Source organism: Phodopus roborovskii, unplaced genomic scaffold, assembly GCF_943737965.1.
Source record: "Phodopus roborovskii unplaced genomic scaffold, PHOROB, whole genome shotgun sequence".
NCBI lineage: Eukaryota > Metazoa > Chordata > Mammalia > Rodentia > Cricetidae > Phodopus > Phodopus roborovskii.
The window spans coordinates 11,253,235-11,280,198 of NW_026126563.1; the positions used below are offsets into that span (position 1 = coordinate 11,253,235).

The 26,964-nt window shown below is 51.3% G+C and overlaps 1 protein-coding gene across 2 annotated transcripts; it reads right to left on the reverse strand.

Annotated features, from left to right (window-relative positions):
* Positions 1–334: 334 nt before the first annotated feature.
* Smad7 (SMAD family member 7) lies at positions 335–26,964 on the reverse strand. 2 transcript variants are annotated; one of them, XM_051201998.1, is made up of 4 exons: positions 25,340–26,196; positions 23,983–24,036; positions 18,762–18,836; positions 335–2,375 (listed from the first exon to the last, which is right to left on the reverse strand). In XM_051201998.1, the coding sequence occupies exons 1-4, from the start codon at positions 25,953–25,955 to the stop codon at positions 1,837–1,839; spliced, it is 1,284 nt and encodes a 427-aa protein (XP_051057955.1). In that variant the 5' UTR covers positions 25,956–26,196; the 3' UTR covers positions 335–1,836. The 2 variants fall into 2 exon arrangements, with proteins under 2 accessions (XP_051057955.1, XP_051057956.1); XM_051201999.1 differs by lacking the exon at positions 18,762–18,836 and having other exon boundaries at positions 25,340–26,964.

Consider the following 26,964-nt stretch of genomic DNA (forward strand, 5'->3'; position numbering starts at 1 on the left):
CCCAGGAAATCTCTTGGAATCCATTTTGGCAAAATCCCCTCCCCAGAGAAAGATGCACTAGCTCAGCAGGGTTCTTGAGGATGTTCCTGCCACCAACCCCACCTTCCCGATGACACACCCATTCTCCTCAACTCCACCAACTTCCAAACACTCCGCACAGGGCTCCTTCCTTTTCCCAGCACAATGAGGAAACCTGCAGGCGGCCTCACCAAACAAAAGGGTGCTCATAAGGCAGGTGGCCTCCAGATTCCCTGGCACATTCACTGATTGTCTCCACTGGTAAACTTCCCAGCCTCCCTCCAAGCAAAAGAAAGAGCAGCTGAACAACACAGGATGAAGTATACATTTTAAAAATTGTTTAATGGAACATAAACTCCTTTAGAAAAACATTCAGCCAGGTGATAACACCCATAGAAAAGAACACCAATCTTGTGTTTATCTTTTTTAATTTGGCATGTTATTTGCATTTATATTAAAGCAAAGTGCATCTTTTCTTATTTTTCTTGTTTATACACATTGCACAATACATAAATAATGATGCTTATAAAACGTCTTTATATTTACAAGTAATAATATATTTATATATAACATAAAATACATTTTTCTTTAATAAATCTCAGCTTTTTTTTTTAAGGAGTCCTTTCTCTCTCGAAGCACTACAATGCTAAATTTCCAATGAGAAGGGTTCTCTTGTTCATTTAAACCTTTGTAGTTAGAAAAATAGCTTATGTTAAAGTCTAAACATGCTCATTGAGCTAAGAACAGTGTCAAAGTATCATACGAGTGTATGAGCTGAGAGAAGAGCTGGGGACCAGCCTAGGATGGTACCTTCGCCACGACAGGCCACACCCTTCGTGGTGGGAAGGCGGCCATGAGCAGTTCCCTCCCCGGGATGCCCCTCCCTGGTCTACAGAGCTCAACACGCACCCTGGGCATGGGGGTGCAGAGCTGACTCTCCACATGTGGGAGAGCCTGATGAAAAACCACAGCAGGGGGACCAGCTGAAGGGCCCGAGGGTCCTGGGTTAGCAATACTGTGACAGGGCTGTCCCTGCAGCCCTTGGGAAGCCCATCTCAAGAGAGAGATCCTGGAGCAGATGGCCAAAAAAACGACAGACGTGACAATGGTAGCTAGCGGGTGACAGGGGAGAAAACAATTGGTTCTGGTTCAGCCTCTAGCAGGCTGGCTTCTCAGAAGCCTGTGGATAGGCCCGCGTCCTAAAGGGGGGGGGGGCGGGGCAGGGGCTTCAGCAGGCCGGGGCAAAGTCTGGCAGCTGCTGGGACACCTGCTGCCCAGTCTGCCCAGGTACTGCCTCTGCCCCACTGAGCATGTCCAAAGGGCTGGAGAGACACACAGCTTGAAACCGCAGACTCTCAGCTGGGGACATCCATAAGGAACACAGAAAGCATTTCCCCATCTGCCGCTCACACACACCCCTACACACTTGAACATCCACTCCTGACGATGCAGATGAAAGGGAAGGCAGTACCCACTTTCATATACCGTATTTGGCAGTGCTGACTTTTGCTTCCCGTTTTCATATCAGGGTATCCTGTCAACCACACCCACCACCTTAAAAAAAAACCCAAAACAAAAAATTCATCATAAGCCATTTCTCAAACAAGACAAACAAAACACAAATAAGAACGACGAGAAGGGAGAAAAAAAAACAAAAACAAAAAAAAACAAAACAAAACAACCAACAATGGTAACAACAAAACCGACCAAAGAGTTTGCATGAGAAGCAAGCACTCGGGAGGGAAAGGTTAGCAGCAAGTAGTTTGAATGGTGGCCTGCTCGGCTCACGATCCGTCCTGTCCTCTTCTCCCCACACCACTACCGGCTGTTGAAGATGACCTCCAGCCAGCACGGGCAGCTGCTGATGAACTGGCGGGTGTAGCACTGGCCCCAGCCCTTCACGAAGCTAATCTGCACGGTGAAGCCCGTCCACGGCTGCTGCATGAACTCATGGTCGTTGGGCCGCTGCAGGCTGTATGCTTTCTCGTAGTCGAAAGCCTTGATGGAGAAGCCAGGAAAAACCTTATGCACCAACAGCGTCCTGGAGTCCGGGTTGTCCAGTGTGGCGGACTTGATGAAGATGGGGTAGCTGCTCCGGTTGTACACCCACACGCCATCCACCTCCCTCGTCAGCTGGATGCCACAGCCAATCTTGCTCCGCACTTTCTGTACCAGCTGACTCTTGTTGTCCGAATTGAGCTGTCCCAGGCAAAAGCCATTCCCCTGAGGTAGATCATAGAAGATATCCAGGGAGGGCTCTTGGACACAGTAGAGCCTCCCCACTCTCGTCTTCTCCTCCCAGTATGCCACCACGCACCAGTGTGACCGATCCCCAGGTTCCAGAAGAAGTTGGGAATCTAGAAAACAAAATGGCAGACATAGTTGGCGGCGGTGACCAGGTTCTTCTCCTTCCTGAAGTCAAGAAGCGCGCATGCGCGCACGCGCGCTCCCCATAGCCAGCACAAAACAAAAGAGGGAGTAAGGATAAGCCTAGACTCCAGTCTTCGATGCTAATAGGGGGGAAGACATCTTAATCCACCTTTAAGCCCAGGGCTCATTGCTGTTACTCGCCTTGTTCTTCCATCCAACCAGGAAGCACAGCACCAGCACCTGTGCCCACCCATCCCTCCCTGAGAAGCAGTTACGGAAACCCTTGATAATTTGGTTTTGCTATGTTGGTCTGGAAAAGGCCTCAGAAACAGCCTAGCATTACAACTGCTTCCGAGGGAGGGAACCAGAGACAGCTCTAGTCTCCCCCCCCCCCCCGTGTCCTGGATGATGGAAGTTGGCCTAACTGGCTGGTGTGACCCAGGCAAAGCCGGGTGGCCTGTACCCTCTGCAGCTAGCTAGTAACCCAATTCTCACACCAGTGCCTTGTTCGTAAGGGAGCATGAGCCAGTAAAAACAAGGATGATGCAGGTGGCTTCGAGGTTTAAAAAGAAAAAAGCAAAACAAAAAACCATCTCCCTGACAGAAACCACCTCTGTGTGTGTGTGTGTGTGTGTGTGTGTGTGTGTGTGTGTGTGTGTGTGTCAGCAGCAGCCTGTCCAAAAGTTAGCTTTAGTTCAAATGTCAACCAAAAAGTGGACCACCGCCAGCCCACCTTCCCCAGGGTTGCCCCCCACGGCTCACACTGCCCCTTACGGCATATTCTACCCGCCCCTTCCCTGACTTGCAAGTCCTCCCTGGCACAGCCCACAACAGCCTGGAAGCCTGGGGAGAAGGTGGTGAGGTGATTTTCCTAAAGGAGGGCTATGTAGAAGTCCCTTCCCCCTTCCACGGGCACTCTACTGCGTCCCTTAACTCTAGCCAAGAGAACAGGCCTCAGACTGAGGACATAAATCTCCCCAGCCCCGCCAGGCTGCAGGAACGAAGGCTGTGGTTTTGTGGCTGCAGGGTGGAGACCGGAAGTCTTTGTATTTGTTAACCGAAATGGGGAAAGGCAAGAGATGAAGGCGCAGGGGTGAAGACACCCGGGACAGAACTGGGCGCCTCCCGCCCCTCTCCTCCTCCACTAGGTTCTGTCGGTTTGATGGGCCCTGAAGATGGACCACTGTAGGGGTGTGTGCCCTTGAGGCCTTTGTTTCTGGGCTCAGAGTGACGAGGGCTGTCCCCACGCAGGGGTAGGACCAAGAAGACTCAGCCTTGCTGGTAACCCAGGGCAGCTTGGTACATCAATCCATTCCAACTTTTACAGGCATGTTAGGACCTGGGATCCAGTCAGCACCATTGTGGTTTCTTTTTTTTTTTTTTTTAAAGCAGCAGTCGCTTTCGGATGAAACATCCCATGAGTGAATTCAGACATTTGTACAGACTGATAGCCACAAGGTAGACAGACAGACAGACAGACAGACAGACAGACACACACACACAGAGCAGCTGTCCCCAACTACAGACACCCCCACACACTGGCCTCCCCAGCCCATACCCAGTTAACACACAAGGGAATGCCGAGATGGGGGAGTGGTGGATTCCTCTCCTGGAATCCCGACCCCACCAAAAGTCAACACCACAAACGTGCACTGTCCCCTGGCCCCACTGCCACGAATGCCCACCAAGTATACAAGACTGCGCGTTTGCCTGCACACACACTAGAAAATAGGAAAAACAAGAGAGGGACGAGGGCTCTGCACAGAGGGTGACTCACCCGCCACTGACTTGTCTCTGCAAAGTGTCCATCAACCGCTAATCAACGTGTGAGCACTGGCAAGCTCTGAACTTTACTGCAGAGGGAGCCCAGCTCTGAAAGTCACACCAAGGACCCCTAAGGCCCAATGAGGTCAAGACACCTCTAGCCGCAAGAGTGCGCCCAAAGTGCCCCAACTTGGGACAAGACGACTCCGGGAGTGCTTTAAAGAAAAAATTCTCGGAGGGGCCTCCCCCCCCCAAAGGCTTTGTTTCATGCAGTGCAGCCCCAATGAAACCTGGCACCAGACAGTGTGGGTAGGGGGGAGGGGAATAAATGAAGGGAAGGGAAGGGAGGAGGAGCCTGGGATCAAGTTGCTCCCCATGCCAGGCCAGCCAGCCTGTCAGCAAGGGGTGGGGGTCCTGTCTGGCCAGCAAGCCTCTGGGGCAGAGCAAACTGGGAGAGGCTGGGGCCTGAGGCCTGTGGGGGAGGGTCCTCTTCATCTGCACAGTCTACCCAGCACTTTGCTGCCAGACAACCCCAGGAAAATTCCCTTTGCTGTCGAGGTTAATGGCCCAGCCCAGATAAATGGCAGCGTGGGTGTCCCCCTCAATGCACCACAGGGAGACCCCTACATGCTCCTCCCAGTCTCCAGTCCCACACAGGGCAGCCCTACACTTCCCCTTGCTCCTGCCTAGACTATATCAGAGCACAGGCCAGCAAAGCCCTCATGCACATCCCAACGCTGAGACCACACCTCCAGAACTAGAGCGGCATCTTACAGTGCTGGTACCCACACGACCACCTTGGCCTGGACACTGGCTGGTTCCGCTCACTCGTGAGAAATCAACATCATCCTCCTAGGAACAGCTACCTGAATTGGGCCCAGGTCTCCGAGTTTCCAGGACACATGGATGGGGCCTTAGAAGTCTTGGTTACCACAAGATGAGGGGGGAGGGAACAGGAAACCAACTCTGGCCTCACTGCTCATATTCCCAACACAAACCCACTCAGGCTCGTCAAGCTATCCCAGCTTTATAACCTTTCCGGTGTTTTCAACTTTTCCTCCCCAGAAAACTGTACAGGGGCTTGTTTTTTTTTTTTTTTTTTTAAATGCATGCATTCATTCTAAAGCATCCAAAAGAAAAGCTGCATTGTAAAAAGCCCACTAATCAGATGCCTGCTCACAATTTTTTATTACAGCTGAGGGAATTTTTGGAGCAATACCAGAAAAATGCTGAATCTGCCTAAAATTCCATTAAGGTGTTTGCCCCTCCCCTCCCACATTTTCCTCAGTGCATAAAATCTTCCCTTTAAGGAGATGGGAGGAGGGGCTGAGGGGAGAATTTTACAGTGTCTGTGCATAGCTGAGCGAGGACAGCTACAAACCCTGGTCACCAGTGAACACAGACTAGATACTCGTGAATGACTCTCATACTTTAGGCCTCCATAGTACATGGTGACTAGACCTCAAGGCCGAAATGTATAGGGCTGGGCTAAGTACTGATGGAGGACTTCTTTAATCCCAACACACTCAGGAGGTAGAGACAGGCAGGGCTCTGTGAGTTCAAGGCCAGCCTGGTCTACAGAGCCAAGGCTACACAGGTTTCAAAACCATCTCAAAAAATGTGTGTGTGTGTGTGTGTGTGTGTGTGTGTGTGTGTGTGTGTGTGTGTGTGTGTGTGTGTGTTGAGATGGTCCACTAGGTATTGGTGCTGGCAACCAAGTTTGAAGCCTGGAAACCCAGTTGTCCCCTGACTTCCACACGAACAACACAGCACATTTCTGTGCCCCACAAAATAGATAAATACAGCAAGTAAACAAAACTTAATGCAAAGAGGAAAGGCAAAGTTTGGGGCCCCCAGCTCAGAGCCAAACATCAAACTATGAGGTCGCCCAGAAACATCAATGGGACCCTCCTATCAGACACCCCCAACAGTGGTGTCCCACACAGAACAGGCACTGATGAGGGGTGGGGGCAGGGGGTCCTGGAATTCAGACCTTTAGTGACAGAAACAAGCCTGACTCAGAATGGACAGAGCCACAGGAACTGGTATTCGCTGCCAAGACATGGGGTGGCTGGAGTTGCTGCTGATGGCAGAGGAGGGGTCTCACCCACTATCACCTGTCTGCGACACTTGGATTATAAAGTGGTATTTCTCTGCCAAAACCCAAGGGTATGATGGCCTGTGAATGCCTCCTGCTTGGTCAATCCAAACAGGAAGGGTACCTAAGGAGCAACATTGCTCCCAAAGGCCCTTCCATGCAGGTCAGGGGCAAAGAAAGGGCAGACAAGTACACACAAAGCCCAGGAACACAAACACTGACTACTACACCCTACCCGCCACAGGTCAAGGGTCCTCCCTCCTCAGGACCGGGCACAACCAGCAGCTGTCTCAAAGCTTGCTCCTCCCCATTTAAAGAGCTGGCCTTTCTGAGTTCACTCCAGCCATTCCAGGACCATGGATAAACACAAGAGGGTCCAACACTCAACCTAGGCTTGTCCTACATCGTTACAAACATGATCAAAACCCACGGCCAATAGGGAAAGCTATTGGCTTGAAGCTGCCGTGCTTGCAAGCTACTTGAGAGAGTGGTCAGAGGGTGTTTTGGAATCTCCTTCAAAGGGCAGGGTACTCAATCAGATCCCTGGTCCAATCGGCTAAATCCCTAAACCCAACTTTTCTTAGCAGCCCTCCATGGCCCACCCCTACCCCCAACCCTGCATCACGGCACATTCCAACTCTGGTGGGTTATTATCAGATTCATCCTAAAAGGCGGTCTCCTTGTACTACTATGAGAACTTGATTCAAAAGTGATGGTGGGTAGCCTATCATGTGCCATGCTGTGCACACCCAACAGTCTCAAGTATTACTAGAAGGGGCCGCCCCTCAGTTGTTTCTTTCTTGTCGCTCAGCATCTTTAGAAAAAGCTGAGCCCCCATGAAAAGGCCTCTTACTGGCTGCCCAGCTACTTCTAGCACCTACCCCAGCTTGGAGCCCTGCAAGTTCTCTCTATCCACCCTCCTGCAAACCACCCCAAGCTTCCAGACAGTCTGATAGTCTAGAAAGGTCCTTACAGACAAATGATGAATAATGACTACTAGTTCTGAGATGCACTGCCCACTGGTCACACCCAACGCCCTGCTATCCATGCCTGTAGCCCCCAGCCAGAGGGTCCCTCCTCAGAGCACTGCTAACTATCAGAGGAGAGAACCGAGGGAAGGCAAGGCAGAAGAGGGGAAGCCACACAAATCAGAAGCTCCTGTCTGTCTCGCCAGTGGGGCTGATGCGGCTTCCTGTGGCCCTGTGTTCAGCCATGCAAATTATAACATGTACCCGGCTGCTGCTGCTGCTGTCTGAGGAGACAGGCTCTGCCCAGCTCTGAGGCTCAGAGGAAGGGTGGGGACTCCCAACCCAGCCAACTCCATTCATAATATTTACAGTAAATGGCCTCTCTGGCTGCTGCTGAGTGTACATCTAGCCTAATTAACTCTCCAGTTTGCCTACCAGCCTCTTCCCTTCCCCCTCCATGAGGTATGACCAAGTTCCTACCATGACCCCCAGAATAACTCAGCCATCTCCTGACAGAGGGCTTTTGTAATTAATGGAGTGCCCAGGTCTGCATAGGATTACCTCTTGGATAGACCTGGTGGACCCCAGAAAACAGAAGTGGGTCAATCATGTGACAAAGTCTGTATCTCTGCCAAAACGTGCCCCTCAACCACCAACCTGCCAGTCTGGAGTACCCCTAAGTTCCAGATTCAACTGTGAAGAGCCACCACTGGCTGCGGATAGGTGTACAGCCAAGGATCTAGCAGAAAGAACCATCAGGGTCCTCCTTGCTTCCGTTACTCATCACTGTAGTAAGTACCAGGCTGAATGCTACAAGTTCAGCAAGAACCCTCTTATGCAGTATGCCATACAGTTACAGAACAAAACCCACCAGAATGAAACCCATCACTTTGTATGCTTTTACAACCTTGTTTCTAATATAAATGGATACATTGAGTCAGTCTTCCAAAAGGACAAAAGGTCTCAGACACACAGAACACGAAAACATCTTGCCTGCTTTTGCCCTAGACCACACTTTGAAAAAAGCCCTAAGGCCACACAGCCCCCAGTCCCCAGGCGTTGCCCTATCCCAACTCCTCACTCAGGTTTCTCTAGAGGGTAAGAAAGCCTTCAGATGACAGAAAAATACAGAGAAACAAGAGTCCTTTTCATCCCTCTCCTCCCCAGGTCCCCTTGTTCCATAACGATTATGGAAACTGTTGGATGGGAAGGCATTTTGAACATTTACGGCATTCTAGCCAATAAATTCCAGCGCAGGATCTGACCCTCCCTCTCCACCAGCAGGCTCTGTCCCCTGCTCCCTCCCAACCTTCATTCCTCTTTGCTTTACAACCCCGGACGGACGGAGGGACTGAGGCGGGCTGGTCAGGCCAGGGCTGCACTGTACTTACCAGGGAAACCAGAAAGACAGCCTGGAGACAGTGTGCAGACTGCAAAAGTTAATCATTTCTTCTGTCTGCCTCTGTAATCTAATCTCCCCAGCTTGGACACACTCACTGCTCAGCCATCCCAGCCTTTCACCCCCAAAGCACCCAGGACCTGCTAGACCCAAGCTGCCCTGCCTGCCCTCCAGCACCGCCCCTCCAGTACAGGAGGCCAAGGGAATGGAAGGCCCCCAGAGTCCTCTTCCAGGCAAACTGTCGCCACAAGGACCCGGAGTCTACCACGCATGGCTGCCTGCCCTTCTGTAGAGTGGCCCAAATTCTGAGTATTTTCTGGCCTCACGTAACACAGGTTCCAATCTGGCCAGTACATCTGCAGTGCCCTGCCCCTCCCCCCAACCCCATGTCCCAGGTGATGTGGTAATTTTGTTAAGTATACCTTAGCACAGAAGGAAAAAGGTAAGCAGACAGAGTGGAGTGCTCGCTTTGTGTGGAGGACCCTGGATTGGATCCTAGCACAGGAGGGGAAGGAAATCCCCACTCTCCAAAGCATGTAGCCTGCCCCCACTGAAATGTATCCAAATGCCAGTGTGCACATATGCATTTCTTTCTGGGCTGAGGGTCCTCTGCTTTCACTGATACTTAGGAGAGCTTGCAAACCAAGACACATGAAGAACCATTATCTTATTTTAGAAAAGCAGCTGGTGACTCCCTACACACCGGGTGCCCCAAATTCAAGGGACAAAGCTTCACAGATCTTAGAAGGGGTATTGGTGACCAAGCCTATCCCCTTATTTTACAAAAGAGAAAACTGAGATCCGCAACATAACAATGTGTGGCCACGCTCCCCGCTAAGCCAGTCTCTAGATCCTACAGGAAAGAGAGAGCCTCCTCCTGGAGCCACAAATGCATGGAGAAGGGGGGGGCAATCATGGGATTTCAGACTCAGGAAATACTCCCCAAAAGTAGAGATGGAGCCCATCTCTAAGAAACAGGCACACACCCAGAGCAGGGAGAACTTTTCCTTTCCCTCTTGATTAACGAGGGGAGGGCCAGTTCTGTCTGACAGGCAGCCTGCCAAGGGGCTGACAAGAGTCCCCACACGCCACAGCAGAGCTCAAACAGCTCAGATGGCCCTAACTTTTCCTAGGGACTGAGTTAGAGGCGATGATCAAAACTCCCCACCCCCCCCAAAAAAAAAGTGCAGTCAGGCAAATCTGCTACAGACCATCTTTATCTTGGCACCCATTTCTGTCTGTTAAGCAAAGGTCCCAGATTTGCAAATAAAAAGACTATAGAGAAGCAAACCAACCCAAGAGCCACCATCAGCAGTCACAGGCCTGGTTACCTGGGTGCCTTTTGGCTAAGGGACGGAAGCTCCCAGCTCCACAAGGTGAAATTGGAGTTGAGACTATTTCTTCCCTCTTTCCTTTGGAGCAAACTCCAAATCAAACAAGCTCTCCAGCCACCCCTCCCCATAGGGGAGGGGGAGAGGGAAGGGCAAGCACCAGAGAAGCAACCAAGTTAATTCAATTAACAGGTCTTCAGAGCTCTGCAGATACCTCAGGTGATGTGATCCCCAGGGAACCCACAGGTCAAGATGGGCGTAGAAATGAAACACCTTGGTAAATGCTGTCATAGATTACTGTGAGCAAACAACTCCAGGTCAATCATGGCCTCCCTCACAAGGGGTTAGGCCTTGGAAGTAATCTCAGGCTCTGGAAATATCCACCTCTCCTCTAGTTGTCAAAATATTGAATGTTGTCTAACCCTGCACACAACCACCCACCCCAAGGGTCTCACTAAGAACCTGGCTCCCTGGATATTTCTAGCAGCCTGTGGCCCCGGGGTACTAGCAGGGGTCTGCAGGATGACTTAGCATCGAGCCTTTAATCGCTGCTGCTATCAGACAGCAGGCACCGCGGGTTGAAACCAGACCTCTATATTTATCTACAAACTTTGTTGTGGTTCAGTTCTCAACAGAAGCAATGGCAGGGTTGGTGACTGGAAAAAATCTTCCTTGCCCATCTCTCCCAGATAGCCACCCACCCCAGCACCTCTGCTGGCAGGCCAACTACATAAGAAGCTGGCCCCCACACTACGCAGGGCCTGGTACACGCTAACGTCTCAGGAAATATCTGATAAACAACTGAGCCACTCAACTTCACACACCTGGGAGGCAGAAACATAAGGGAACCCACCTGGCACCAGGTGAGGACCCCGTGCCTCCCCAGGGCCAGCCAGAAGGGCCATGGCTTGTCTTGGATCCTGTGCAGGTAGGAAGAGACTCCCCTGCTCTGGGCTGAACGGATGCCCAGCCAGTGGCGGCACAGGCTGAGAGGCGTTCCAAGGTAGGCGCCGGCTGGGCAACCTCTGCGGGTACACCACCTGCCCACAGCACTCTGCTTTGGCGTCCTGCTCTGTTTGGACAAGTTACCCTCAGCAAGTGTTCAACAATGCTTTTACACACCCCAGGGCTCTTGTTGTGTTATGAAAACAAAACAAAGCACGCTAAGGGGAAAAGCTGGGAGGGTGGGGGCGAGAGGGAGTGCAGAGCAGTCTGCGCAGTTTCCCTTTCTGGCCATCATCCCTCCCGCTCTGGGGAGCACTGTCTCACCCAAGCACCAGAGCATCAAAGAGAGGACTCAGATCCCCAGGGATGAATACATGGATGCTGTATCTCGTCTACCCCTCCTTTGAGGGATGCTTCCTGATGCACTGACAGCCACATGACCTACTTATACAGCTGTGAAAGGGACAGTAAAGTAAGAAGGGCATACTGACAACACCGAGGTCCAAACTGCCAGATTCCTCTCCCAAAAGGCAACTGTGGTATTTGAAAAGACTATGGATTGGAGTAAATTCCTACCTACCCTTAAAAAAAAAAAAAAATAATAATCTTTTTGCAAGTTAAAACTGAGCTAATGACACTGGGTGGGGCCCAGTGCTCAGGATGCCGAAGCCAAACCAAAATTAGTTCCCAGCCAAGAGCTGCTTGGCCTCACCATTTGGGGAAGGAAGCTGAAAAAGTCATGAAAGATTCTTCAGTACACCGGGAAATAAGGCTGCAGTTAACATTTCAACTGAAGGTGACCCTTCTGGTAAAATATTTTTTTAAAAATAATAAAAATAACATGAAGTTCTCAAACAGCCTCTTTCTTGAAGAAAATGTCTAAAAGTCCTCAAGGGAACAGAAGGGAAGAAGGGGCAAAAGGGGCCGGCAGCGAGCGCCAGACCGTTCCCTCAGCCACACCGCTTTTCATGAACTTTTTTCTCTGGGGTTCTTCTAAAACGAGAGGTGATGCAATTTCCTGTCTTGTCCCGATATTTCCTGTTAGCTGACAAGGTGAAAGTTATCGCTGTTTTAAATGACTGTCCCACACTCCATCAAAAGCCACCTTCCCCTGCCCAGTTCCTAACTTTACGACACGGTCAGTCGCCGTTAAAGCACCAGATAGTATTGTTTTCCTACACCTTTAGGAGCAGACAGGCATTTCTGCTCCAGTGGCAGCTTCCTCCAGGAACTGGGCCAAGGGCTGGGATCCCCAAGGTGACCTCATGGGGGGAAGCAGGAGGGCTAAGGGGAGGCAATACCCTCCTCCTAGCAACGCGAGTAAAGTGGAGTAACTGCAATCAAGTGAACGCAGCTCTCTTGGTGTGTTAACCACTAAATTGAGGACTGTGCCTCAGCAGTTAATAATATCTTCCCTCTGAAAATAGCCCGAAGAGGAAGCCTCCGTGTGACAGTAGGCAGGCAGCCAGATGCTGGGCCATTCAATCCTCCCCGATGCTAGGACCAGTGGTGATCTCCCAGAGGCTGCACTTACAGTATCCTCTCTCAGGCTCCCAAAAAGGGGCACCCGCCTTCCCCGAAACACAGGAGGGATGTCCCATGACAGGGGGGGGGGGCTCCAGTAGGCTTTAAAGGGTCTAGGGTCACTAGGCTTTGGAAGTTAGCCTCTCTGGCTGTGTCACTACACTGGGCAGGGCCCCAGGGCATGACTTCTGGGGAGAATGTGCACTTCCCCTAACCCCTTCCCAGACAGAAAGGTCAGGATTGGGGAACAAACAAAAAGAAATTTCCTACTTAAGGTTTCTCCAACTTGCATGGAAATGGGAAGGTTGAAAACTCAACACTGAGCAGGGTGTGGTGGCAAACACCACACCTTTAGTCCCACCACTCAGGAGGTAGAGGCAGGCGAGTCTCCTGAGTTCAAGGCCAGACTAGACTACAGAGAGCGAGTCCCAGGACAGCCAGGGCCACACAGAGAAGAAACCCTGTCCCAAACAAACAAAAAATGAACAGAGAGCGCAACACTGAGACGCACCTGACTGTTCGCTGCCAGGTGGATGGCTCCAAGAGGCCTGTTCCCAGGCCACCAGTGGACCTGTAGTCCCGGAGATCTCCTCTAGGTGCTATGGTAACCAGTATAACCCATCCACAGATACAGCATGTGAGAAATCTCACTAGTCACTGCTCTTCAGGAACAGGAAAATACTAATTCACATTTGTGAAAACTGTGGTAAAATCCAGGTAGCATGAAATGCACCATTAGTGACACTGGGTACACGAACTATATAAATCACTACCCCAAAAGGAAACAGTCCTATGAGGCACTTTTGCAACCATAACACACAAGAGGAAGACGACATACAATACAGGCAATCAACATTGTCCCCAAATGTTTCTACCATCAAGCAAAAATGTTTATTAAGAAAAAGAAAAAAAAAAACAAGATGTTGGAGAGACAGACAGCTCAGCACCAGCGATTACTGGCTACTATTGCAGAGGACCTGGGTTCAGTTCCCAGCACCCACATGGCAGCTTGCAACTGTTAACTCCAGTCCTAGGGGACCTGAAGTCTTCTAACCTTCTCCCGCACCAAGTACACGTGTGGTGCACAGAGATACAAGCAGGCCAAACACTCATTCACATAATAAATCAATCTAAGGAGAAGGTTTCGAAGCAAAAAGTTCATACTCAAAGGTTATGAATGTGGGAGCAAGTCCAGGAACTAGCTTTACACTTAAAATACAAACTACCAACAAATCATCAGGCTAGAACAACTATGCTAGAGCAGTTTTTGTTTTGTTTTGGTACAGGGTCTCACTCATGCTGGTCCGGCTGGCCTTGAACCCAGAAATCTGCCTGCCCCCTGCCTTTGGTAATTGCTTATTTTTGCCAGGAACAATAGATAATATATGCTTAAAAGGAAACCTGTCTCCAAAAACAAAAACAAAAATCCTATCGTCATATTAGCTGCTTAAGATTTTAAAAAGAATTCTCTCTTTTTTTTCTTTGAGACAGGGTCTTACCAGGTAGCCCTGACTGGACCAGAACTCACTTTGTAGTCGAGGCTGACCTCAAACTCAGAGACCTGACTGCTTCTGCCTCCCAAGTGCAGGGATTAAATAAGTACACCTTCTTTGAGTGATGCTCAAGTGCAAAGCCTACCCTGAAGTGAACAAAGATCACCCTAGAGGCTGAGGTCATAGGTCATGGTAGAGCACTTGCTTACGGTGAGGGTTGACACTTCAGTGTGTACTTTCAGAAAGAGGAAAAAACACCATTAGAAATTACTATGGGCTTAATATGCAAAGAGGCTAAGGGAACCAAACCCTTTTGTGGGTCTAGGACTCTTCCTTTCACAGCAGGCAGGCTCTGTTGAGAAGAGGCCCAAGTGGGAGCTGGGGGAAGCTCTTTGCAATACCTCAGCCAAAGCCACTGCCACTCTGGCCCGGCCTTTCTGAGCCCTTCCCCCTTGCTGGCTTGACTGGGTTCTGCCTGGGGACAGGATACAGAGGCAGCGGCCCATCTAGTCTAGCCGGACGAGCAGCCCAAATTTGCTCCAGAGATTTTTAAATGCTGTCACCCTGCATTTAACCCCTGCCTGACTACCTCATTCTTTCCAGGACAAAAGAGGTTTATCGGGGACTGTTCACTGGGGGGCGGGGCCCATGACCTGAGGCCCTACAGAAGAGGCCCAGCACTGCTTGGGACTGATCTACACCAGCATGTGGGCGTGCATCAGGTGCAACGCCCTAGCCTGGAGCCAGCAGACTGACTTGGTTTAAAGAGACTAGACTTGTATTCTTGGAGTTCCAGACTGTCATTTCCCACAGTGGCCTGGAGGGAACAGGTGGTCACTGCTGGTCACTCTGCTAGCCCGATTCCCCCATAAGCCCATCCTTACGACAGCTGTGAGCTCATCTGTGCACTCCACCCTCACCTCCAAGGGTATTAGAAACCACAGCCAGCTCAGACAGGAGGGACACTGGGAACTCAGCAGGCTCCAAAGGTCTGCGACTCCTATTCAGTATCACAATGTCATTCATACCAGATGATAAAAACTTGTCCATTCAGCTCAATGAATGACTTTTCTTAGGCCAGAATGTAGCAATCCTCTCTGAGCTACTTGGTTTGAACCCAAGTTGGCCATGGACTGAGCCAGGGCAACATTTCAGACTATATAGGTGTTTTTGAAGGTTCTCCTCAGACACCAAGGCAGATAGATGCCAGCAGGCATCAAAGAGACAGACTTGTCCTTGTGGTGGATTTGGTACTGACTTGAAACCCACCCCAACATTTGGAAACCAAAAGCTATGTTTTAAGACCTTAAGCTAAGGAACTACCCCCCCCCCCCATATAAACATAGACAGGAGATGTCTATGCAGTTTTTTCAATTCCCCAAAGACTCCTGCATGCTTCAAGTCTCCAAGGCTTACTCGGCCCCACCCCCACCCCAGTCCATGGGAATTCCTCTTTCCAAGTATAAGTAGCTGCAAATGGCTGTAGGCTCTCTGAGGGAGTTCCAGAGGCCCAGCCAGCACCAAACACTGAAGTTGGGTAACCAAGGAATACTGCTTTTTCTATCTATCCAGTAAAGACTGGGCATGGGCCATGTCAGCCCCTCCACCAGATTCCAGATGTTGCAAAGATGCTACCCCAAGGGCAGTTCTTCCCTGAGAGACAAGTAAGTCTCCTGTCTCTTGCTGCCCCCTCTACTGAGCTCTACAGACATTTCCCAGTTATATCAGTCAGTCCTTGCAGAAGTGGGTCTCCCTGACTCAAGGCAGTTGAAGCAGCAGTAGTCAAGGGCCTGGACCTGGATCTGCATGCCTTCCAAAAGACATCAGTGCCCAGAGACAAGGCTACCAAAACTGCAGTTCCGAATCATCCCAAATACCAGTGTCCACATACTATACGACTTCACTTGACGAGAGCAGGGCCCAGGACCTCTCAGACCCTGCCTGTCTCTAAGCACGGCGTCTCTAAGCTCAAGTGTCAACACAGGAGCTTGTCTGTCTGTCTGCAGCGTGTGAGCACACACACTCACAAGCTTGCACCGAGCAATCCATCTGTCTCAGAAAAGCCGGCTGTCAGAAATGAAAGTACAATCTCCTGGAACCAAATTACTGCCTTCTAAAAATGTCCCGTTTTCCCAGACTGAGGAAACTTGTAAGGGTGGGGTGTGTTTCACTGCAGGTCCCCAAGGACCTGGCCTGTCATCCCCCTGCCCTTCCCCCACCAGAACCGCACTGCAAGACTGGAATTCCAACCTGAGGCCAGGGTGCTACTCCCAGGACTCACCCCCGCCCACTCCCCTTCCTCTAGCTGGCCTTCTGCAAGAGTGCAGGAAAAGGGCCAGCCTTGGAGTCACCCTTGCATTTTGGGAGGGGCTAGGCCTTTGAGCACGTCCCACCCCCATCTCCAAGCCACCACATTTTCACATTCGGCTGTTTTCTCTTTCCCTTCTTCCCTTGCCAAGAGAATCAAGTCCTGGCTCACACAGCCGACCCTTCCTCCCACCCTGAACTGAGCCCCATTCATTAAGGCCGCTCTTAGCCAGGGCAGGACAGGAAGGAAAGCGCACACAGGGCCTGTGAAAGAGACTCCCAGAGGCTATTTCAGGGGGTGTCACCGCCCCCCACCTTGCCTGATGCCCATCCTGCCTGGGCCCTACCCTCAAGCCAGTGTCAACTACAGGAGCCCCTTCCCATCTCCTTCAGGCGCCATTCAACCACTCCTGTCCCTTTAAGACCCCAATCTACCCAAAGCAGACACATCTACTCCCCTACACACACACACACACACACACACACACACACACACACACACACACACACAGCACCACCTCTGTTAAAAGGAGGTGAGCTGGGCTTCCAGAAAATAATACAAAACCCTCTGCCTAGGCTCATGAATCCGCCTTCCCAGGGCAGTCACAGGACAAAGAGTACAGTTAAGTTTCTCCCTTTGCCCATCACCTCTCTTCTACCTACCCCCAAACCACTGGCGTCAACTCCAGAAGTTCTTCCTACAACCTCCACCCAAGCACATTATTAATGCATGGCTCCAACTACATTCAGAAAGAAGAAAGGGCTCCTCCAACTTCGAAGCCCTGGGAATTAGTAAACCAAGAGCTAAAATTCAAAACAAATGCTCTTTCATGTGGAGGTCTCTTTTGCAGTTGTTACACCATGCCATCCCTTGCAAGACATACTACTCCATGCACCCTAGCAGAGCCTCGCCCATCTAAGGGGCTGAGATTGCCAAGAGGGCCTGGGGGCTAGCATACAGCTTCCCAGCTTCATTCAAGTTCTGGCCGAACTTTGGAGAAACCGGGTCGGCTGACCAGGTCATGCCGTTTGGCTCTTGGGGTGGGGTGAGCGGCTCTCAGGCCAGTGGTTCTCAGCCTGCTGTTTGTCGTCATTTCCTTCAGTAGAGGAGACAGACAAGATGTTATCATAAGACGGGCCTTCCGAAAAGCCCCTTTCAAAAGCTACCACCTCCCTTGCTTACTTCATGTGATTTGGAGAAGCCAGGGCCCCTCCCTGTACACCCAGGACTTCAGCTAACAACATCCTGAGTGTGTTATTATTTTGCTCCGATTCTCTCCTGGTCCTTCCTTTCAAGAGCTCTCACCTCATTCCAGCATTAGAAAACAGACTTTCCAGGCCATACTGGCTCCCTCCTCTGAGCTGGGGCCCACCTCCCTCCTCCCCCTGGGGTCCTTCTTTTCCTGCTCAGTTCTCATTAGAAGCTTTGAGTAAACAATACCCTCAGTCTCAGATAACAGTCAGAGTACACACTGCACTGAAATCAAAACAAACAAGGGTCCCCCTACAGCCATTTCCCAGCAGGCTCAATTCCTGGAGGGGGAAAGTCTGGGATGTGGGTCCAGAATGGACTGTACCTCAAACCACACATGGGGTCAACTCTTTAGCAATCACTCCTGAGCAGGCATCCCACAACAAGTCCCACAATTCCCACTAAGGGATGCTACACCAAGACCTCCACCAATGACCTGAAGACCAGCTACACTGAGGGCCCGGAACTGCCCCGGGATTCCCCAACCCAGGTTATGGTTCCTCTTGCTAATTCTTAGTGATAAAGTGGGAGGGTGAAGGAAAATGTCCTTAGGAAAGGAAGAGCAGTCTCCTGAGAGACAGCAAGGCACACAGTCTCCCTCCAGTGTGCCTCCTCCAATCCCAGCACACTTAGCTCCACCTCTCCAGGTCTTTGGTCTGTGAGCCCGTAAGGAAGAAAGCCTGTCCAGAGTAGAACACCTACTGTCTAAGGCAAGCCCCTGGCCTGCCACTACAGAACCCCAGTCCAGAGATCCAGCTTGCACCTGGGCTATGCCCCGTAAATGTGGGTCTGTCTCCTTCAAGGCATGCGTGCAAGAGCCAAATAAGGGCTTCAGCACGTGAGATCTTGCCAAAGTTAACAAATGGAAGTAACCTAAGTTGGGAGCTGCTTAAAAGACCATGAGGGATGGCAAGATGGCTCCCGGGACAAAGCGCACGCCAAGCCTGATGACCTGTGATCAAGTCCTTGAAGCCCAACAGGGCAGGAGAGAAACAACTCAACTCCTAAGTCATCCCTCCAAAAGCACGTGATTAATGAACACACACACCACACAAAATTTAGTAAAATAAAAAATAACCAGGAAGCTTGTCTCCCACACCACCAGCTCCCAGCTTACTCCAGTTTCCCATCCCTGGGAAGGGCAAGGTTCAAGCCCACAGGAAGGGCACCCCAGATGTGTCTAGTTTAAGGCACAGACAATGAGAACAATTCCAGACCAGCTGGGGTGCCAGTAGGCCACCCCCTATTCCTTTAGCCTCCAGCAATTTCGAGGAAAGGAGAAAGTGTCTTACCTGAAAGCCCCCCAGGGGCCAGATAATTCGTTCCCCCGGTTTCCGCGGAGGAAGGCACAGCATCTGGACAGGCTGCTACAGAATCAGAGAGAGAGAGAGAGAGAAGTAAATACACAAATAACACCCGAGTTAGGGACTGCAGAGAGGGCTCAGCTGCTAAGTAAGAGCAATGACTGCTTTTGCAGAGGACCAAGGTTCAATTCCAAGCACCACATGGTAGCTCACAACTGTCTATAATTCCAAGATCTGACATCCTCACAGACATAGATACAGGCAAAAGACCACTCCACATAAAAAATAAATAATCAAAAAAAAAAAAAAAAAAAACTCAAACCAAAACAAAAAAAAAAAAAAAAAAAAAAAAAAACTTCATTCTTACAAAACCCTGAACAGCATGAAAGAAAGACCACACATTCCAAAGGGCTGACTCAGCCACGGATGCAGATTATTAATGGTCTACTCGGCTTCACGGTCCAGCCTAAGACAGACCACAACACCTTGTCACCCGTCTGGGCTCCGGGCGGCCAGTTAATCATTAGTCAAGTCAGGCTCAGTCACTGACTGGGTGGAATTTCTCTTCTATTACAAGTCTCCCATTGAGATCAGGTAATTCCCAAGGTCAAGGAAGGTTTGAAGTGTTCTTTCTCAAGCCTCTTCTCCTTTCTCTCAGTCACAAAGCCTCCTTCCTCCACTCAGAGACAAGGGTCTCACCGTGGCTTTCAAAAAAGTCATTCTCCCTTTTAATTGGGATATAACACATAGAAGAATTGAGTAGACTCACTTATTTTGATCAGTTTAATCACAGACCCGGCTGTAGGGAAATGTTCTATCTACCTGCTTCCAAACTGGCCCAAACCCACCTCTGGAACCCTGCCCAGACAACGCCATTCTTACAAGGCTGCCTGCCTCAGTTCTTACACAATCTTCCTGGCACCATTCCCTTCCATTGTCTTTACAGGACCTTAACCTACAGATTCTGTATTCTGTGTCCCCTGCCCTTCCCCTTGCTCCCAGGTGCTCAGCAGCCCGGTGACCTCTGCGTAATGACAGTTCCAGCTGAGAGACAGACCCTCCAAGCAATTGCAACAGAAAACAAAGCCCACAAATCACAAGTAATTAGTCCCCAGGAACAAATGCGCAGTCACCTGGAACTTTCTTCTGTACCATTACCAACATCAAGTTTCTTCCCCAAGTCCCCATGCAAAGTTTGGCTCTAGGAAAACAAATGCGCCACTGGTTTGTGCAGACTCCGGCTCTCCCACCCCGGGCTATCAGGCATGAGCAGATGCTCCTTTGGCCACACTGGCAGACAGTTCCTCCAAGCAAAAGAGAAGCCTAGAGGCAAGTAGCCTGGACAGCCCTTCGGTGCCACAATAGTTTGCCTCTTGCCCCTGACTGCCAACCCTGGCCAACGCAGTCCCCACAGATCTCTGCTGAGGATCCCTCCCTCTGAGGCCTTCTCTTCCCAAGGCTGGAAGATGAGGAAAGGGAGGTAGGGCACCTGGGTATAGAGCACTCTGCCCAGTGTGCACTTAAAAATTGAAGAAAAACCTCTTCAAAATGGGAGGGAGCACAGAGGCGGGGTTGGTGGGGGAGGGGGAGAGGCTGTATACAACCTCATTTCTTCAGGGTAGAGGATAATTCCTACCAGGAATATACAGCTTAATCAAATGGAAAACGATGGGGGGGAGGGTGTCAGGAAAAGGAGTTCCCTGTCATATGGCGCAAGCCTGTACTTTCTAAATTATGATTCTTGCCCCACCATTTTCCAGAGATTGGCTCTTCATTCCCCTCCTCCACTCCCCCCAAATGGAAGACACTCCCACAGCTCGGGCTGGCTGAAGGCCAGGGGCAAGGTGTATTTCAAAGGCAAAGCCTGGCCTCTCCAGGGCAGGACCTGGAGACCTCAGTCAGGGTGTCAGCTTGGCTCACATCAAAGGTGAGCCAGCTCCAAGATGCAACCACAAGTGATTTTTATGAAATGTGCTCTGGCCTCTGCATCGCCTTTGATCTTAGGAGGGATTTACACACATTAATTAGGCCTCCCTACCAACCCTGTGAAGCAGCAACACATTCGATAGGCACCCAGGTAAACTGAGGTGCCACTGATTCCAGGGCTGGGGGCCACCCAGGGAGCTGAGCCACCCAAGTCCTGCTTATCCCAGGGCTTCCATTTCCAAGCAGGCCACTGAGTCCTACACCTCTTCCCTGGAGCTGGCCAGGCTCAACCAGTCTCTGGTGTCTGGATTGGCCCCAATCTATTCCCTAGCTTACAAAGGTCAAGCGAGCCAGAGTGCATCCACCCACCAAACACGCTGCAGGGATAAATCTCTTAAGTCAGAGTCTCACCTTCCACCACTATCTCCTTCTCCCCAGAGCCCAGCCTGGCAGGGGGCAAAGCTGGGCCATTCCCGGCTCTCCTGTATCATCCTAATTAAGCCCTTGGTTCTGTGGAAGAAAGACACGCATCCCCTTCTCCCAGCAGTTCTAACAGAACTGTAACCTACAGTCTGGGGAACTTTAAAGGTTCTTTCCAACTTAGTTCCTCTGAGTTTCCCAGGCACTACTTTGTATAATGAATCACGGCAGCAGTAAGTAAATAAATGAATGAATGATCTAATCAAAGTCATATAGAAGTCTTAACAAGACTTGGAAAAGCTAAGGGACCCAAATTAAGAGGACCAGATGGAAGATCAAGATGCCAGCAGTTCTGCTAGGCTGTGAAGGATGTTCCTTCGTTCCATCCATCCATCCATCCATCCCAGCAGCCGGTCCCCAGCCTCAGAGCTGAAGATACAGTGCTCAGTGCTCACAGGAAGTGGAGGCCTCAAGCATCCCAACTCTACAAAGTGAGATCCAGGAGCAAATGGCAAATTCTTTTTCCTTGTGGGATGGGGAAATGGGAGTGCCCTTCATGCCGTGCCAATGCCACAAGTCACAGCCACTTTGCCCTAAGGTCCAGGCAAGTCCAATACTCCCTGCAGACAACTCTGGCTTGGGGCTGCAGACAGAGAGAGCCAGGTGTAGACCAAGTCCAGCCCCTCCAGAGGGGGCAGCCATCACAGAGTTCCTAGTTCAACCAGTCAGTACCCCCAAGGTTCCTAGTTCAACTCTACCCGGTTCCAGCCCCTTCTAGTCAGTTCTCCTGAAGCAGGAGACTTCACAAAAGGGTTCCCCTCAGCTGTATCGTCTCATTAAGATTTTAACAGTTGTCCACTATGAAACCCCATTTCCTGTTTCACCGATGTAACCCAACACCAAACTCTTCAAGCTCAGGCTGGGAAGGGATATTTGAGTCCCCAGGTCCAGTTCTTTCCCATACTCTGGATGGGGAGAAAAATGTGACAAAGCCGCTCTAGCTACATACCCCTGGGTCACCACAACCAGCAAAACCTGCCCAAGGCCAGTCCCTTGGGCCAGTTCCTAAAGCCTGTTCTGCTGTCCCTGCTGTTCTTACACAGTGGTGCCTGAGTTTGGGTTTTGTTTTAAGCAAAACATTTGCTGCCTGGGTTTCCGATTGGCAGGCTAATCACTTCCTATTGGTTGATCTGGGCAAGGTTGCTCCCCTCCTTGGAAATGGCACATTCCTGTCTTTGTGGCTTCTCTGTTTACACACATTTTGCTACCTAATGTCAACACTTGCTAATGAATAAATATATCACTCCACTCCCAGAATATGAGGTCCCGGCCTGCCAGAAGGACTGCTTAAATCTTGTGAACAGATTTGCCCAGTATCTTTCCCCACAAACCCAAGACCACATGGCCCTTCTTTTCCGTGGAGCCGGGGTCCTTAGGGGGAGCATCTACCAGAGCAGGGTCACAGGGACTTCTCTTTCTGTTTAAAGTTAACTCCCCACGCTTGAAAGATGCGAAGGGAAAACAAAACCAGGAGAACCTCAGGACCCCTCCCTGGAGAAGAAGTAACCTCCTGGAAGACACTTGATTCTTTAAGCCACAAACTCAAGCAAGTTGTAGCCAGGAGAGTTTGCTAACGCCAGTCAAAGTCTGTTGAAAATACAGAGAGCCAGTTATCTTGTCATTAATAACCATTTATCTGGTGTTTTGCAAATCGAAAGCAAAATATCACATACTCTGCAGGCCACCTATTAGACAGGGACCAGGCAAGCAGCAACGCCTTCCCGACTTGAGGAGACTGGCGGGAGTTTGGAGGGAGGGCTAGCTGGGGCTTCCCGTACACATCCATTAAGTACTTAACTTATGACAGTGTCCCCACAAAACTTTTAATGGGGAGTGGGGGGGGGCAACAGCCAAAACTCATGAGGCAGAAGGTTCCAAGAACTAAACAGGGCCCAGCCCTCCACTTTTCCTTCTCCTTGGCAAAGCAAAGATGTCACAAGTGTTGCATTTTTTTTTTTTTTTTTTTGTAAGCACCATGCAACAGGCGCAAAAGCCAACGTTGAAACCTGGACTTTGAGCAAATGATTCTGAAATCCCTCCACTCTGAGGAGGAAGTGGGGCTTGTCCCTGCTGTCGTCCCCAGACTGTTCGCTGACCCTGTCCCCTGGCACTGCCAGCTCTCCAGGGCTGGGCCCTTATGCTGCCAGCCAGCAGCTGAATGCAGACAACCACACACAGGGCCGGTGCCAGTCTCCAATGGGCTTCTGCCCTGGCCCCCTGCCATCCGTGACAAAACAACAGGCAGGCAGAGCTACTATGCTGAAAACTTTTCATGGTCTCTCTACCAAGAATTCTGAGCGCACCCCAGAGGAAAACAGACTTGTAGGGTGCTGAGCAGGGAGAGGTAATCAAATCCCCTCTAAACTTGCTGCACTCCTTGAAGACCTCCCTCCACTCCACGCCGGGGCCTCTGAAAGGCTTCTCATCCATTTAACCATCCCGACCCACACTCTTCTGGCACTTCAAAGCTTCACAATGTTTCCATCAACCTGTCCTATTTGGCTCCCAAGACATTCAGTGGATTAAAAGCCTCCATGTGTTAAATAAAGCTGAACTAACTTCCGTCACACAGTTCAAACGCAGAAAAAGGGAACAAATTGTAAAACATATCTAGGAAAAATAAAAAGTTGCCTTGGGTTGGGGGGATCCAATCACAACAAGGGGAAAAAAAAAAAAATCAACCAAACCTGCAACAGAGGAAACTAACTGCCTTGAGCAAGCAAAGAACCACCCCAGCCCCAGATCAGATACAAAACCCAAGGTTCTAAGAAAGGAAAAAGACCTTTGAAAATCATCTACTCACCAGTTGGTTTGAGAAAATCCATTGGGTATCTGGAGTAAGGAGGAGGGGGAGACTCTGAAATTAAAAAAGTAAGAGAATATAAAGGCTGAGCCATGAGAAACAGAGATAGAAACTTATGATAACTCAGGCATTCTTTTAGCCCAACTGTTTGTCTTAGCTGTGGGGGTTGGAGGCAGGGCCGCGAGGCGGTGATTGCCTTGATATTTAGCTGTCAGATAAACAAAAGAGACCGCCTGGCGCCAGCCTCCGCTCTCCGCTCCTCCACGTCTGTGGCTGCCGCCGCCGCCGTGCTCGGCGGGCCGGGCTGGAAACCACCGGCTGGGCCAGGGCTCTACCGGTGGGGCCTCGAACAGAATAGCCGCAGGGTGGGGACGCCCGGGGCTCCTCGGCGTTCTAGAACTACAGACCCCGCTTCCCCGGTCCTCCCCGCCTCGACCAGCACAATTCACCTCCATCCCCGCTGCTCAGCTTGGCACCCAGGCGTCCAACTAGGGAATCCTACCCAGCCCACCGAGGAAAAAAAGCACCCTAAGTGTGCTGCTGAACTTGGAATGGAAGACTTAAGGGGAGCAAGGTATGCCTCTCTGCTCTGAGCACAAAGGCGTGTAGAAACCAGAAGGCATGGAAGAACCAGGAAGATAATAAGAGTATAGGAACCTGCTCCAGGTCCCAACCATGAAGCCCAGGCCCCAGGGCAATTAAGAAGAGGGTCTGAGTTCTAAGGACCACTTATTTTATGCTTTTGGTGAGGAATAAAGGTAATAGTAGAGGCCACCCAACTTCTACAGGCTGTTTGCTCCTTCTCAAGCTGAGGCTGGTGCAGCTGACAGCGGATACCCAGTTCGGTCTCCATCCTACCACTGCCCCCAAACTCCAAAGCTGAGAGGCCGGGACAGTATCTGGGCCACTTCTGCCCCACGTGACTGTCCTTATTTACTAAAGGAGAGGAGACTTTCCTGCTTTTATAGCTAGTTTCTCCCAACCTTCCTTGGCGGGCTTGGACCGAATCCAACTCGGCCACACACCTCAACGCCTTTCCGGGTGTGGGGGAAGAGTGATCCCCACTTCTCTCTGTATTCGCTTGCTGACCCGGAAATAAGTGTGTCTCATTTTCTGCCGCATGCCTGTTCACTATAAGCACAAGCAGTCTCCATGGGTCCTCCTCCTCCGGAGGGGTGGAGGCGTGAGATAGAATATTGAGGGGGAACCCCCAAAGAATGTCGAGTGTCCCCTTGTCCCTTCCCTGATTTAGTTAGTTCCCTCGTCTCCTCCAGAAGGGGATGCACACACCCTGGGCCTTTCTACCAGCACTTCCGCGCCAGAGGGAACGAAAGGTGGACACAGAACAACTTCTTACCTAGTTCGCAGAGTCGACTAAGGTGATGGGGGTTGCAGCACACCAGCTCCGGGTTGATCTTCCCGTAAGATTCACAGCAACACAGCCTCTTGACTTCCGAGGAATGCCTGAGATCCGGCCACCTGAACACTTTGCACAGCAGGAGGGGGAGCGAGTAGGACGAGGGCGGCTGCGCGGGCTGCGCGCTGGCGGGCGCCCCCGGGCCCAGCCTGCAGTCCAGGCGGCCGGGCAGCAGGAGGCACGCGGTGCGCGTACCGCCGCGGGACTCCACGGCCTGGAGCAGCAGCTCCAACTGCCGCTCCTTGAGTTTCTTGAGCACCGAGTGCGTGAGCGCCTTCAGATCCGCCTCGGCGGCCCCGGTCGCCCCTGCACCCGAAGTTGGGGGATGGGGATGGTGGTGACCTTTGGCACCTCGGACCGCCTTGCCCAGGCAGCAGCCAGCCCTGCCCGCGCCGCCGCCACCAGCCCCATAAGCCCGGCCGTCCGTCGCCCCTTCTCCCCGCAGCTCGCCTCCTCCGCCGCCGCCACCCCCCACGCCCTCGTCCTCGTCCTCGCCGCCGGGCGCACGGCTCCTCCAGAGACGCCGGACGAGCGCAGATCGTTTGGTCCTGAACATGCGGGGCGAGGAGGCGAGGAGAAAAGTCGTTTGCCGGCTAAGGAGCGAACATGACCTCCGCACACCATGAAGAAGTCGGGCGCCGAGTTGAGGCAGCAGGCGCAGGCGACAGCAGCAACAGCAGGGGCCCGGGCAGGAGCGGCGGCGGCCCGAGGGGCGCTCCGTAGCATGCGCCAGTCTCCCGGAGGCCGGGGCGCGCGCGGGGGCCCAGGGGCGCCCGCCCGGGATCGGGGGCCTGCGCTTCGGCTGCCCCACCCGGCGCGGCCCGCGCCCTGCGCGGCTCTCGGGCCCCGGCGCGCCCCGGAGGAACGCGGCCGCCGCTTCCCTGGGGGCGGCCGAGACTGCCCCGGTGGACGACTCCCCCAAAAGAGGCCCCCCTACAGTGGCACCCGAGTGTCGGGCTCGCCAGCCTCGGCTTCCTACATGGAAGATCCTCGGGAGCAAAAAAATGAAAGGCTTTAGGCTGAGCTACTGGAGGGAGGAAAAAGCCTCTTTCCCCCTTGCTAAGCAACTTAATTTGGGGGTGGGGAGAAGCAGGCAATTAAAAAAAAAAAAAAGCAGGCACACGATTTATTTTTTTTTCTTCTATATCCTTAGTAACCGGATCTCCTCGAATTCTGTGCACACGTAGAGGGAGAGGGCAAAGTAGACTTCACCCCGCGTGAGACGTCTGTAGGGTCTCTAAAAAAAATAAAAATAAAAAACCCAAAACCAAATATGCAAAGCTCCCAATGAAAAAAAAACACGCCTCCTGGCACCTCGGAGGTCTGGGGGGCCACCGGATGGAGCCCGGGTTTAAAAGAGAAAATGTTTACAAAGTAAAACAAGATGTTGGAGGGGTGGAGAAAAAAAACGTATCCACGAGTTACATCCCCCCCCTTTTTTTTTTTCCTTGCAGAACCTCGCCGGTCTTCCTTTCCTTCTGCCAAAAATAAAAAAAAATAAAAAAACCGTATTTCTTTTAATCCACAGAAGGGTCTGGCTAGGCTGCTTCAATCTTGCTGTCTGG

Excerpts from the sequence above, each read along its gene's own strand:
- Smad7 (XM_051201998.1), bottom strand. The coding sequence starts at position 25,955 with ATGTTCAGGACCAAACGATCTGCGCTCGTCCGGCGTCTCTGGAGGAGC. Across the intron at positions 24,037-25,339 it reads TAGTCGACTCTGCGAACTAG|AGTCTCCCCCTCCTCCTTAC; the intron begins GTAAGAAGTTGT and ends TTTTAATTTCAG. Across the intron at positions 18,837-23,982 it reads GGATTTTCTCAAACCAACTG|CAGCCTGTCCAGATGCTGTG; the intron begins GTGAGTAGATGA and ends CTGATTCTGTAG.